Genomic DNA, 12,601 nt, shown 5'->3' on the forward strand with positions numbered 1-12,601 from the left:
CCGCTGTGAATAAGCCAGCAGGGATGCCTTCTTCGATACCAGAAAGCAATCCACCGAAGTGCTCAACGGGTTATAGCTAGAAGTATGGTCGTTCATGTCACAGAATAGCGGCCCCCATGAATTGCTTTAGGTGGTTTGCTATAATGCGCGCTCTTCAGTTACTTCCTCACCAGGAGCTGCGAGGCAGCTGTGGCAAGTAGTGTGACGTTTATAGGCTAAATGAGGAAAATGAGGGACGACAAACAAAGGATGGGTTATCAACAGTAGCAGAAGTGAACCTTGTCTGAAAAGAAACTGCAACAAGTATTTATTGCGATTCCCAGAAACACTCGTGACACTTAAATTACGACAACACGATTGGTGATCTTCGAAAGCCATAGAAAACTTTGGGAAGTAATAGCACGCTTAAGCTTGGTAGATACGAACTAGACAATACAATGATGAGGACCCAATGGCTGGTATGGAACATGCAAATGTACAACGGGTGTGCGAGTTAGTGTGCATTTGTGGTCAAGAACGTGAAGGCGACGAAACGTTTACACTGTTGTACCTAGATAGACGTGGGTGACAGAAACTACAGCTAAATAGAACACGCTTAAGAATGTTAACACACTACCCTACCAGCATCGCCCCCTCCGGTCCTGTTCCGATACGACCTCAAAAAAGCACCGTGACCAGTATGCCAGGAACGCATGAAATGTCGGGGTGTTACTAAGCTACGAGAAATCAAAAATTGTATTGAAGTCTTGCACGCTTCCTATGCACTTGATGCTTCATTTAAATTCGGTGTGCCCGAAGCTAGGCGTGTTGAATGCTGCCATTTCGTCCTCAACTCTTCGCCTCCCTTGCCTTCACAGCACTGTTCGCTGTGAATCTGGAACAGTGTTCTTTGAAAATGATAAAACACATGATTGATAATTTAAAATCTTAAGAAGCGCACTCATGTTCACCGGTACTGTGTCAAATATTCCTTATGCATTGGTAATAGCCGACTCAGTTCGTTTATGCTTCAACTCATAGCTCATCATTGTCCCTTCATATTCATTATTGATATGTTGGCGACCACTAAAGGCAAAACGCAGGTTCCGTGCATTCGCATACTATTTTCTTAAGTCATTGATTGTTGGCGAGTACAAGCGAATCATCGCATTAAAGTGCTCCTGCGGCCTCATGCTGACACTAAGTTTCCATCAGTTGAATGGCACTGAGCATGGCTATCAACATACGGATGAAAGGGCCGCCTTGTGCGGCATCAGCGTTCACTGGGCTCAGCGCCCAGCTTATGCAGCCTATGCCATGGCAAGAAAACTAGTAAGGTTCTTTTTGTTGTTCTTGTTGAGCGTTCCCAGCACCAGACAAAATATAAAATATTCCTGCTGAATACGGGCACAACACAACAGAAGAGTTTACGACAAGCATTGTCGTCGAAATGGGCAAATTGTTCTTTGCCACTATTACTCAGCACCGGCCAGTAAACGTTCACTTGCGCAGCGCAAGTTCCACACTCTTCGACAGACTATGCGTTCGGTCCAACACACCTATTCTCCGTCACACCCTGAGCAGTGATGACAACCACGCAGTCCTTGGCCTTCTCGTGATTGCCCGCGCCGGCTCGGCCAGTGTTCCCGCTGGTAGATCGCCGAAGCCTCGACCAGAAGGATCCCGCTGTCGGTCGGCCAGCGCCGTAGTCACTCCCTCTGCGCCCTCCGGTGGACTCTTCGGGCACGTTGAGCAAGCAAGCGCGTGCCGGCGCACTCTTCTTACCATTGGCGTCAAGAGGTCCCGACGAATTGGATCGCGCCGAGCGCACGGAGCTTAAGCGACGGCTCGTAGCGGTGGTATGGTCGTCCGATTGGTTTAGGCCGGTTCCTGTGTACTGGTAAACGGATTGGAGTCTCACGAATCGACCCTCAGCGCAAGGGCAGAAAATCTGCAGGAAGGTTCGCCGGTATTTCTGGCTGAGGAGGCAGTAAAGTATGAAGTTACCGGCCGCGTTGAGCGACATGAGGAAATTGAAAATGTTTCCCAGGATAAAGACAAGCTTCTCCTGCTCGCTGCCTTCTTCCGGGCTTCGGATGGACGTGTAGAGCAGCGTGACGGCTGTGGGAAGCTGGCAGAGAAAGAAGAGGATGACCACCGCGATGAGCATGACAGTGATCTTGTTCTCCTGGTTGTCGCGGCTGGAGTCGGTCCTCTGTGTCATTTTGGAACGCTGCCTGCGCGAAATGTGCACGGAACGCACGAGAAACGCGTTGAACACGGCCAGGAGACAGAATGGCACCAGAGTGAAAAGCACCACTGTCAACCAGTAGTATATCTTCTTGTAGAGTTCATTGCGCCCAAACTCGGAATAGCTGAGGCTCACTCTGGTCATGTTGGTGGCTGGGTCATTCTCTTCGACCACCGCGTATTCGAATGGTGTCGGTAGAGTCAGTGCAAAGCAAAACACGACGACCCCTATGACGGCCTTTCTAGCCCGAGACTCAGTGCAGAGTACCTTGCCCTTGATCGGGTGACACACCGCAATGTAGCGTTCCACAGTGAACGTCGCCGTAAGCCAGACGGACGTGTTGCTGCACGTGTCCGTCAAGAGAATGAGGAAAGGAAAGCAGCGGAAATAAATTGACAGCCCTTTCTCCTGAATGAACTCATAGTGCTTGAGCGAGAGTGCGAAACCACCCAGCAGGTACAGCATGTCGACGATGGCAAGCGCGGCCAAGTAGTTGTTGGTGGACGACCGCATCCGCCTCCGAGTCATGATGACGATCGTCACGGTGTTTCCAATGACACCGATGAGCGTTATGGTGGGCACAAGTACACGCTGTATCCAGAAGCGGCTGCTTTCCAAGAGCGCATCGTATGAGGACTCCTCGGCAATGGGATCTGGCATGGTCGAAAACAGTTCGGTAGAATTGCACCCTGCGCACGCGAGGTCCGAGCTCCCGTTTCCGCCCGCCGGGTAGAGGTACACTTGGTCTGGCGTGCACGTCCATGCGGGCGCCATGCCCGCTATGGTGCAGTTGCTCAGGTAGTCGATCTGCATCCTCCCTTATCACTCTTGCGCATGGGACGTCAGCATCCTGCAAAAAAGTACAGAGAAAGAGTGAGCAGTTCTGCACTGGTCGTCGCGGCTGTATAATCACAGCACTGCACCTATATTAAGTTAGCATTCACATATTTAGCTAAACAGGCATGAGTCACGACGCATTGGTGAGCATTGTCGAAACAGTCACATCCACGGACGCAGCACAAACACAGGCGTGGACTTGACAGAATAAGTACAAAGCACTCGCTGTCTATTCATCTGGTGGCCATCCAAGTGCAGCGTTACGGTAATCAATGAACACCATTAAGCTGGAACTGGTAAGTAGTGAGAACCGTAAAGAGATTGAGGCTGTTGCTCTAGACAGTGCATCATTTCAACAAAGCTGAAGTGATTTCTCGACGATCCAGGAATTTCACCGTACCTGTTCTTGAGTAACGTTCATGGGAATCAAGCTTAACAGTACTGAGAGAAAGTGTGCTAAGGCAGGAAAAAACAAGGAAGAAAAAGAATTTGCGTTGCGCCCACCATTTAGGGATGATTATGGATTTCTGCGGTTTTAACGATTGACCTCATGGCTATTACGTAATTCTTGAAGGCACGTTTTATTTACTAATTATTACGAAATCGTGGCACGAACCCAATTATCCTGGTCGCATCAGAGAGCTTTAGTGAAGAGCGGCGCATACGCAGTCGCAAATACACTGTGATTTACGTTGGTGCCAAATATGTTTTTCGAGGAACAGCAAATATCCAGCCTCGCATACCATGTGACCCGTAAAAGAGGTCGCTGGAGAGCGGAACACATGCAGGGACACACAGCCATCTGTTGGCTTCGAGGAGGTTCTTGAAAAGCACCACACATCGCGCAGTACATACCCAGTGATCTAATTTGGTCCAACGGTTCCTTTTGAAGCTGGTTCCCTCAACAGAGCAGCCAAATGATCATGGGATACCCAGTTACTCAAGCTAGCGGCAAAGAGGCTTGGCAGGGACATACATTCATAGATAGACGTAGATACAGACATACTGCAAACTGTGGTACGTTCCCAAAGAGTGCTAATAGCATTAAAATGAAGAGAAAAAGTAGGACATCACTGCGTGTGAGTAGGGTTTTCTGCCGTAAATGCGATCTAGGGAAAATAAAAAAAAAAGTATAGAGAGAGAATTAACACTTCGGAGAACAATAATACGCGTACTACACGGAATTCACGGTTTAGTTACGTGGTCATTCAATTCACCTCCACCCTCTGCTGAGACATCGAGCGCTGCTGCGGGTCATAGAGTACGCTGTTTCATTGTTCAGGCTCTGTGCAGTGGTTGTCGGAAATGCGAGCTCGCCTTCTTTATCGTGGGCTTATCGTTTTATCAATGAATTCGTACTTTTCTGTTATAGCAATATTCACAAATTTAAAAATGAAGCAGTGATTCTTACGCATGTTTCCACTTCGATGACTTGTTTTCTATACACATTATTGCTATTCGTATAGCTGAAATGCCCCATGCGACATGAAGGATTTTTATATTGTGAGCACTTACTGCGACAAGCTGCTTCATGAAGTGTGTGTGATAGCAGAGCCCTGTTTGGCAGTGCCAAGTAACTCTACCAGAATGTTGTCTGCGAGCAGTAGCATAAATTTAAACCTGTCAACATCAGAAAAAAGGCTAAGCGCTTATGCGCGCAGGCACGTAAGCACACACGTCTACACACACACAAAAAAAGTAATTCTGACAACCACATACAAACAACATACAAGAAGCCACCTTTAGGTGGTGCCTGTGTGTGCGCGTACATATGCCGTAAAATGCAGCTTTGTCGCAGAAGATATATGCTTCAAGGCATATATACGTGTATATATGCCTTGAGCCCCCTTTTGAGGAAAAGAAAAAAAAGGCATCGGCACTATATCAACAGTATACAATTATTATTCAATAAAAGGTACTTAGGTCTTCTCAAAACGATTGCGAAAAAGTGGTCATAACGATGAGGTACTTTTTTTAATTTGCATTACGATCATGGAAATGACCAACTTGTCTACTCAGACGAAGTGGTTAAAGAAAAAAGAAAAAAATCCGGTCCACTCGCATTACATCATAAGGTCTGGCTTGGCTTTAAGTTGTAGAAGATAGAGCCGAAACCAGGCCCTGTGCCTAATATTGGCGCAAAATAAGTTTTCACGTGTTGACACGGAACCCTTAAGGCGAGCAAGACGAAGTTCGTGGTTGCGTGCGCGCTCTCCGAGGACCAGCCATCGCAATAGGCAGACGTTTTTTTGCGAATCTGTCGGTGGTAAACTGTTTTAGTTGTAATAGCTGGGTGACATTTCTGGTGGAGGGGCGAGGTACGGTCGATGTTAAGATCTCCGGAGCATACCCCAGACCTCAACCCGGCGAGTAGTTCAGCCAAGCTTGCCCCTGTGCACGTACGTGCCAGCCGACATCTCCAGGGACTCCAGCCACAGCACGGTCTGCTACCCGAACGAACTAGACTAACGAACCAACCACCTCCTGCCACTCCTGCAGCATCGCACGTTGTCGTCAATCACATCCGGAGGCCGAATCTGTTCCAAGGAAGTGCTTCAGAGGACGCCGACGACTGGCTTGACCATTTTGACCGGGTTGCCAACCTCAACGACTGGAACCACGAGCGTAAGCTACGCTACGTGTACTTCGCTCTTCAGGATTCCGCGACAAGATGGTTTGAGAAGCACGAGGCGACACTGACGTCATGGGAAGAATTTCGTAGGCAGTTCCTCAATGCCTTCGCCAGGGCGGACAGGAAGGAGAGGGTGGAGTTAACTTTGGAGGCAAGAATTCAATGCCCGAATGAGCGAGTGACGGCGTACATAGAAGACATGAATCGAGTTTTCAAACGTGCAGACCCTTCTGTGACTGAAACAAAGTAGGTGCGCCATCTCATGCGCGGTGTCAACGAGGAAATCTTTGCTGGCCTCATTCGAAATCCGCCGACGACACTTGCAGAGTTCCATGACGAAGCCACTACTATGGAAAAGGCCCTTCAACAGCGGGCCAGGCAAAACAACCGCGACGCCATGACTTCAAGGGAGCTCTCTGCCGTTACCCTCGGTAACGACGTTGGCGCCTTGCGAGAACTCATCAGGGCTGTCGTCAAGGAGTAACTGCAGAAGATTCAGACGACCACTGCCCCTATGGGACAACTTTCCATTGCGGAAATGGTGCTCGCCGAGGTCCGACAGGCCGTCATATTCCTGGACAGCACGAGGCACCACAGCAGGGACCGCACGCCAAAATGAGTTACGCTGAAGCAGTACACCGTCCGCCACCCTCAAGTGCGTGCAGCATGGTACACCCCATTCAACAAATGGACGTAAGCTTCCGGCCACCTCGCAGCCCACCGCACATCGCCGAAGCAAGGACTAGGACGAGCGACGTCTGGCGCACCACAGACTACACGCCCCTTTGTTTTCATTGTGGCGAAGCCGGACACATCTACAGAATGTGTCCTTATCGTCATGTGGGGCTCCGTGGATTCTCGCCGACTGCACCTCGTACACGACCGGTTGAGCGGCCGCCGGACATAGAGAGTTTCGTCGCGAATCGTCGCAATGTTGATCAGCGACGGCAGGAGCCCCGTTCGTCGTCTCCTGCTCGTTACAGATCATCACCAAGCCAAGCATTTACTCGCGGCGCTCTGAGACGCCGCTAGCCTAGCCCGGAGGGTCGGGAAAACTGAGTTCAGCGACCTTCGGAGGTGAGGCCGCTGACGACGACCGTACGCAAGATCCTCCACTACGACGACAACGACGAAAACAGAACGACGCAGACGTACAGACGGAGTCAAACACCTCACGAGAGGTAGTAACGTCGACCATTCCCGTCACCATAGATGACGAAGAAATAACGGCGTTAATCGACATTGGAGCGGACACCTCAGTTATGAGCATGGACCTTGCCTGCAAGCTGAAGAAAGTTTCTGCCAAGTGGACTGGGTCGCAGATTCGCACTGCAGGAGGCCATCTGCTGACCCCGGTAGGAAGATGCACAGCGCGCGTGAGCATTCGTGGGTGTACCTACCTCGGAGATTTCGTTATCCTGCCAAGCTGTTCGAGGGACCTAATTCTGGGAATGGACTTTCTGCAGGCTAATGGAGCTGTGATTAACTTACAAAAGTCGCGGGTAACGTTTTCGACGGCACTGGCCTTAGCAGGGAGCAGCACTGACGACACGTACGTACAGCCTGGAGCATTGTTGACGAGAACCTCACGGTGCCGCCACGGAGCAGCGTAGTGACCCTCGTCACCTGCGACGCATTCGACGGCTATGAGGGTATTGCTGAGGCAAATATCCCGCTGCTGCTCGAAAGACACATCTGCATCGCCCGGGGCCTTGTTCGAATACAGCATGAGTGCTCGCAAGTTTTGTTGACAAACTTCAGCCATGAGTATCAGCACGTCCCTCAAGGTACAGCTGTGGCATTCCTGAACGACATTGCTGACTTCTCCGACATCGGCACGTTACAAGTGACTTCACCGGATGCAACAACTCACGCCAGCCTGAATACCCGCGTCCACATTAATGCTGACTTAGCAGATGTACAGAAGGATCAGCTGCTGGGCCTGCTGACAGAATTCTCCGGCTGTTTTTCCGCGGAATCCAAAGTCCAGCGCACTTCCGTTAGGCAACACCGGATCGTTACAGAGGAGTCAGCGCGGCCTGTTCTTCAGCATCTGTATAACGTGTCACCTATGGAGCGGGAGGCGATTAAGAGTCAAGTTCAAGCAATGCTAAATGATGACATCATCCAACCGTCGACAAGTCCGTGGGCATCGCCTGTCGTACTAGTAAAAAAGAAAGACAACACATTGCGCTTCTGCGTTGACTGCAGATGGCTTAACCGAGTCACCAAACGCGACGTTTATCCCCTGCCACGTATCGATGACGCTTTGGACCGTCTGTGTCATGTTCAGTTCTTTACTTTGTTAGACCTAAAGTCAGGCTACTGGCAAATCGAAGTGGACGACGTGTCTAGTGTACCTAGACGACGTTGTTGTGTTTTCTAGCACGTTCGATGAACATCTCGCCCGGCTACGAAGTGTCCTTACCGCAACACGCAAGGCCAACTTCACCATCAAGCCTGAAAAATGGTACTTTGGCTTCCAGGAACTCAAGTTTATAGGTCACGTGGTCAGCTCCCAAGGAGTACGACCAGACCCAGAAAAACTCGCTGCCGTTGCCGAGTTTCCTCGTTCTAAAGACAAAAAGGCTGTTCAGCGGTTCCTGGGCCTCTGCGCTTACTACCGTCGTTTCGTTGAAGGCTTCTCAAGGATTGCTGAACTACTCACGAGACTGACCCTTTGCGAGGTGCCCTTTGCGTGGACGGAAGACCAAGAGCAGGCTTTCACCGAATTGCGTAAACGCCTTCAATCCGCTCCAGTGCTGGCGCATTTTGATGACACCGCGGCAACTGAAATACACACCGACGCCAGCAACGTAGGACTCGGGGCTATTCTGTTTCAATGTCAAGATGGCGCAGAACGTGTAATTGCGTATGCGAGTCGTAGTGTGACAAAAGCAGATGCTAATTATTCAACGACCGAAAAAGAATGCTTAGCAGTCATGTGGGCCATCAGCAAGTTCCGACCCTACATATACGGCCGGCCATTTCGAGCGATCAGTGATCACCACTCGCTCTGCTGGCTTGCCAATCTACGAGACCCGTCAGGTTGCCTCGCTCGTTGGAGCCTCCGCCTCCAGGAATACGACATAACTGTTGTCTACAGATCCAGCCATAAGCATAGCGACGCGGACTGCTTTTCACGTTCTCCTATTCTCTTGACATCCTCCGACTTGGAGCTAGATTTGCCGTTTCTTGGTGTCGTCGACGTGGTGCGCATGGCCGACTATCAACGTGCAGACTCTGAGCTGCTTCTAGTCATATGATATCTCGAGGGAGCTGACGGTGTTGTCCCACGCCCACTTTCACGAGGATTGACGTCGTACTGCCTGCGAAACGATGTCCTGTACAAGAAAAATTTTGAGAACAGCCAGGAACGTTCCTTCTCGTCGTCCCGAAGGCACTACGCAAGGAAGATTTACATGCGTGTCAGGACAATCCCTGTGCCGGCCACTTAGGCTTCGCGAGGACATTAGCGCGCATACGGCAAAAAAAAAAAATATTGGCCACACCTATTTTCGTCAGTTCAGCGCAATGTGCGAACATGCCGTGACTGTCAGAGGCATAAAGTTCCACCCGTCAAGCCTGCCGGCCTCCTTCAGCCTTTCGAACCGCCCCCGGCGCCGTTCCAGCAAGTGGGAATGGACCTTCTTGGGCCGTTCCCCACGTCATCCTTGCAAAATAAGTGGATAATCGTGGCAACTGATTATTTAACTCGCTATGCGGAGACGAAAGCTGTGCCGCGGGGAACTGCTGCTGAAGTCGCCAGCTTCTTCGTCCACAACGTCGTGCTTCGTCACGGTGCACCCGCTGTACTCATTACTGACCGCGGTGCAGCGTTTACAGCGGAGTTATTGCAACAAGTCGTCACACTGACGCTCACCGACCACCGAAAGGCCCCAGCCTATCGTCCCCAAACTAACGGCTTAACAGAGCGCCTAAACAGAACATTAGCCGACATGCTCTCCATGTACATTGACGTGGAACACAAAACATGGGATGAAATTTTGCCATACGTCACGTTTGCTTAAAATACCGCTGTGCAGGAGACAACCGAGTTTAAACAATTCAAGCTTGTTAACGGACATCGCGTTACAACCACCTTAGACGCCATGCTCCCGGTAGACCACGGAGCCACAAGCAATGACACCACTGAAGATTTCGTCGAGAAAGCCGAGGAAGCTCGCCAGCTTGCTCTGAATCGCATCCGCACCCAGCAGAATACCGGCGCCTACCGTTACAATCGGACCCCGACGGAATGTCCAATACTTACCAGGCGACCGGGTGTGGGTGTGGACACCTATCCGGCACCATGGGCTCTCAGAGAAATTGCTGCGCCGCTATTTCGGCCCCTATGAAGTTGTACACCGCCTCAGTGATGTGAACTACGAGGTGGTACCTCAAAGCTCTGATCCTGGTTCGAACCGACGCCGTCCCCGTGCTGAAGTCGTCCACGTAGTACGGATGAAGCCGTACTACGCACGCGAGGGATAATCAACCCTCACAAACCGCTTCAGCATTGTGTACATTCCTGTATGGGTTTTTTTTGTCTTTTCATGTTGGCACTCTTGCCCATAGTGCGCGCCCGCTGCCCTTGAAGCGACCGGGTCGATCGCTTTTGAGAGGGGAGCAATGACGCAAAATAAGTTTGCACGTGTTGACAAGGGACGCTTAAGGCGAGAACGACGAAGTTCGTGGTTGCGCGCGCACTCTCCGAGGACCAGCCATCGCAAAGGCAGACGTTTTTTTGCCAATGTGTCGGTGGTAAACTGTTTTAGTTGTAATAGCTGGGTGACAATATTTCAATAAAGGCGCTCGCACGACCAACACCACTAGTTTTGATTCTTCCACACTCACAATAAGGCTGCAAGCAGCGTGTGGGTACAACAGAGGCAAAGCAGTGAATTCCGAGTAGCTGGTAGGTGTCCTGCACCAATAAGAAAATAAATAAATAAATACTAAGGAAGCACCTTAATGACGAAGCAAATCACTAGCTATACTTCCATGTATTCTTATGCACAATGGCAAAACCCTTTGTACCCGTAAGTAATTCTGGCTCTGAAACATCGACGTACAGTATATGAATAAGACTAACATGGAAAAGAGAATATAGTTATAAGTTATGAGGAAAATGTGCCCGTATTTTCCGGCATTGCTTCATATCTGCTTGCATGCTGGTTGTACAAAAGAAAAATTGCCGGAATTCGGAGTACAATAATACGCATACTATAGGAAATTGACTGTTTAGCAGTGTGGCCTTTCGATTAATCTCCATCCCCTGCCGTCCCATCAAACGCCGCTGCGGGCGTTAATATTGAACAAATGTGAGGGAGTATATTTGGGAGTTTATTCGTGTTCTTTTTTATTCTTTTAAAGGAATGAATCAATTTCCTGCGAGGTTTCGTAAATCACAAAAGCTGACGCTGAATGGTTGGTGGTTGTGGAAAACGAAAGAAGAAAAATGCGCACTAGACATTGCTTATCACGGTTTTTCATTGCTCATCGAGATGTATGTATCCGATTATTATTTTTTTTTCATTTGATGCTTTTTAGAATGTTTTTCTTGCGGTGTCTACATCACACACCTTGCTTCCCGTGGACCCCCGTTTCTCCTTGCGTGCATGTCTGTTTTCCTTGCTCAAGGAATGCACGGTAGTCGCAGCCTTGGTGAGGTGCAGATCAGCGCCGTTAGCCCTGACCGTTTAGTTTTATACAAAAGACCGAATGAACTTATTAAGCCGAAAGCCTTAGACGGCCCATGGGTCGATAAATCCAATGTCCGGCGTTATGGCCACAAAATTCATTGAGAGTCGAACCGTCGAACTTTGCTGGGGAGTCGAAGCCACTACCAGTGGTGTTAACTAAGGCTAATTTAATTAGGACTCCACCTCTGGCGGCAGTCGAACCCACATTTGGTGTTAGGGCTCATTAAGCCATCAATTTGTTTATAAGACAGCGTGAAGCCGATGCAAAGAAGCTTTAGCACGACCAGTACTGTTAATTAAGGCACAATTATTAGATAAATAAATTAAGCAATTGTTAATTAAGACACTGGAACCCACAACCTTCTGATTCCAATTGTCATTGTGAAGGACGAGAGTCTAACCCACTTCCTTTGGCGTTATTGAAGGCGCAGTAAACTAAGGCATTGTTAATTAAGATAGATTTAATTCAGACACTCTAACTCCCAACTTTGGTGAGAGTCGAACCCGTGAACATTGTTGTTAATTATGACCAAGGTAATTAGTGTTAATTAAGGTACTGCAACCTACTACATTGTGGTGGGAGAAAACAAGCAATAGGAAGTAACAATGCAATAGCATGCAAATGTCAAGTAATATAATGAATGTCTTATGAGCGGGGTAGGCTTTCACCTTTATCCTCTATAGCGTAGACTAAAGTCACTGTCAACCTTTGATAAGGCCGATTTTACAGGAGCTCTGCCCTAAACACCCCTTAAATGGCCAAACTAGTGCCCTGCTGCTAAGAATAGATCCTTGCACTAAGTTGAATGTTGCACACTCTTATGAATATTACTCTGTTCGTGAAGGCTACTCTTTAGGCTCCATGCTGTGTTGCCTAGTTACTAGTAGGAAACAGGAGCGTGTGTCAGATATCCTCGAACCCTGCTATGGGCGATACGCGGCGGCCGCGGTCGCAAAGTGGAAAGTAGGACGCTGTTGCATTAAGCGTCGGTACTCCCACCACGCGTTTCTTTGTACAAACTGCGGAACTTCACATCGCCAGCGCACATTTATGAGGCTATTTTGATATTACGGTTACTGCTAAATTTGTCCATCGAAGCGTAAGCAATAGTATCGTTGCTTCGATGAGTAAGCATTCTAGAGCTACTTCCCAGGGAAATAGGGTAAAAGCTGTTCTACGTGTAACAAGGAAAGAAA

The 12,601-nt window shown here is 49.2% G+C and overlaps 1 protein-coding gene across 3 annotated transcripts in view; it reads right to left on the reverse strand.

Moving 5' to 3' along the window:
* Nucleotides 1-279: 279 nt before the first annotated feature.
* The window catches only part of LOC126538488 (FMRFamide receptor-like), a 1,022,731-nt gene continuing 1,010,409 nt past the window's right edge, over nucleotides 280-12,601 (reverse strand). For all 3 annotated transcript variants that reach the window (XM_050185329.3, XM_072288015.1, XM_055074799.2), the window contains one exon: nucleotides 280-3,080. In XM_050185329.3, coding sequence (XP_050041286.1) covers nucleotides 1,517-3,043 — 1,527 coding nt within the window. In that variant the 5' untranslated portion in view covers nucleotides 3,044-3,080 and the 3' untranslated portion in view covers nucleotides 280-1,516. The remainder of the gene's footprint in view (nucleotides 3,081-12,601) is intronic.

This window comes from Dermacentor andersoni, chromosome 4 (genome assembly GCF_023375885.2).
Source record: "Dermacentor andersoni chromosome 4, qqDerAnde1_hic_scaffold, whole genome shotgun sequence".
Taxonomy (NCBI): domain Eukaryota; kingdom Metazoa; phylum Arthropoda; class Arachnida; order Ixodida; family Ixodidae; genus Dermacentor; species Dermacentor andersoni.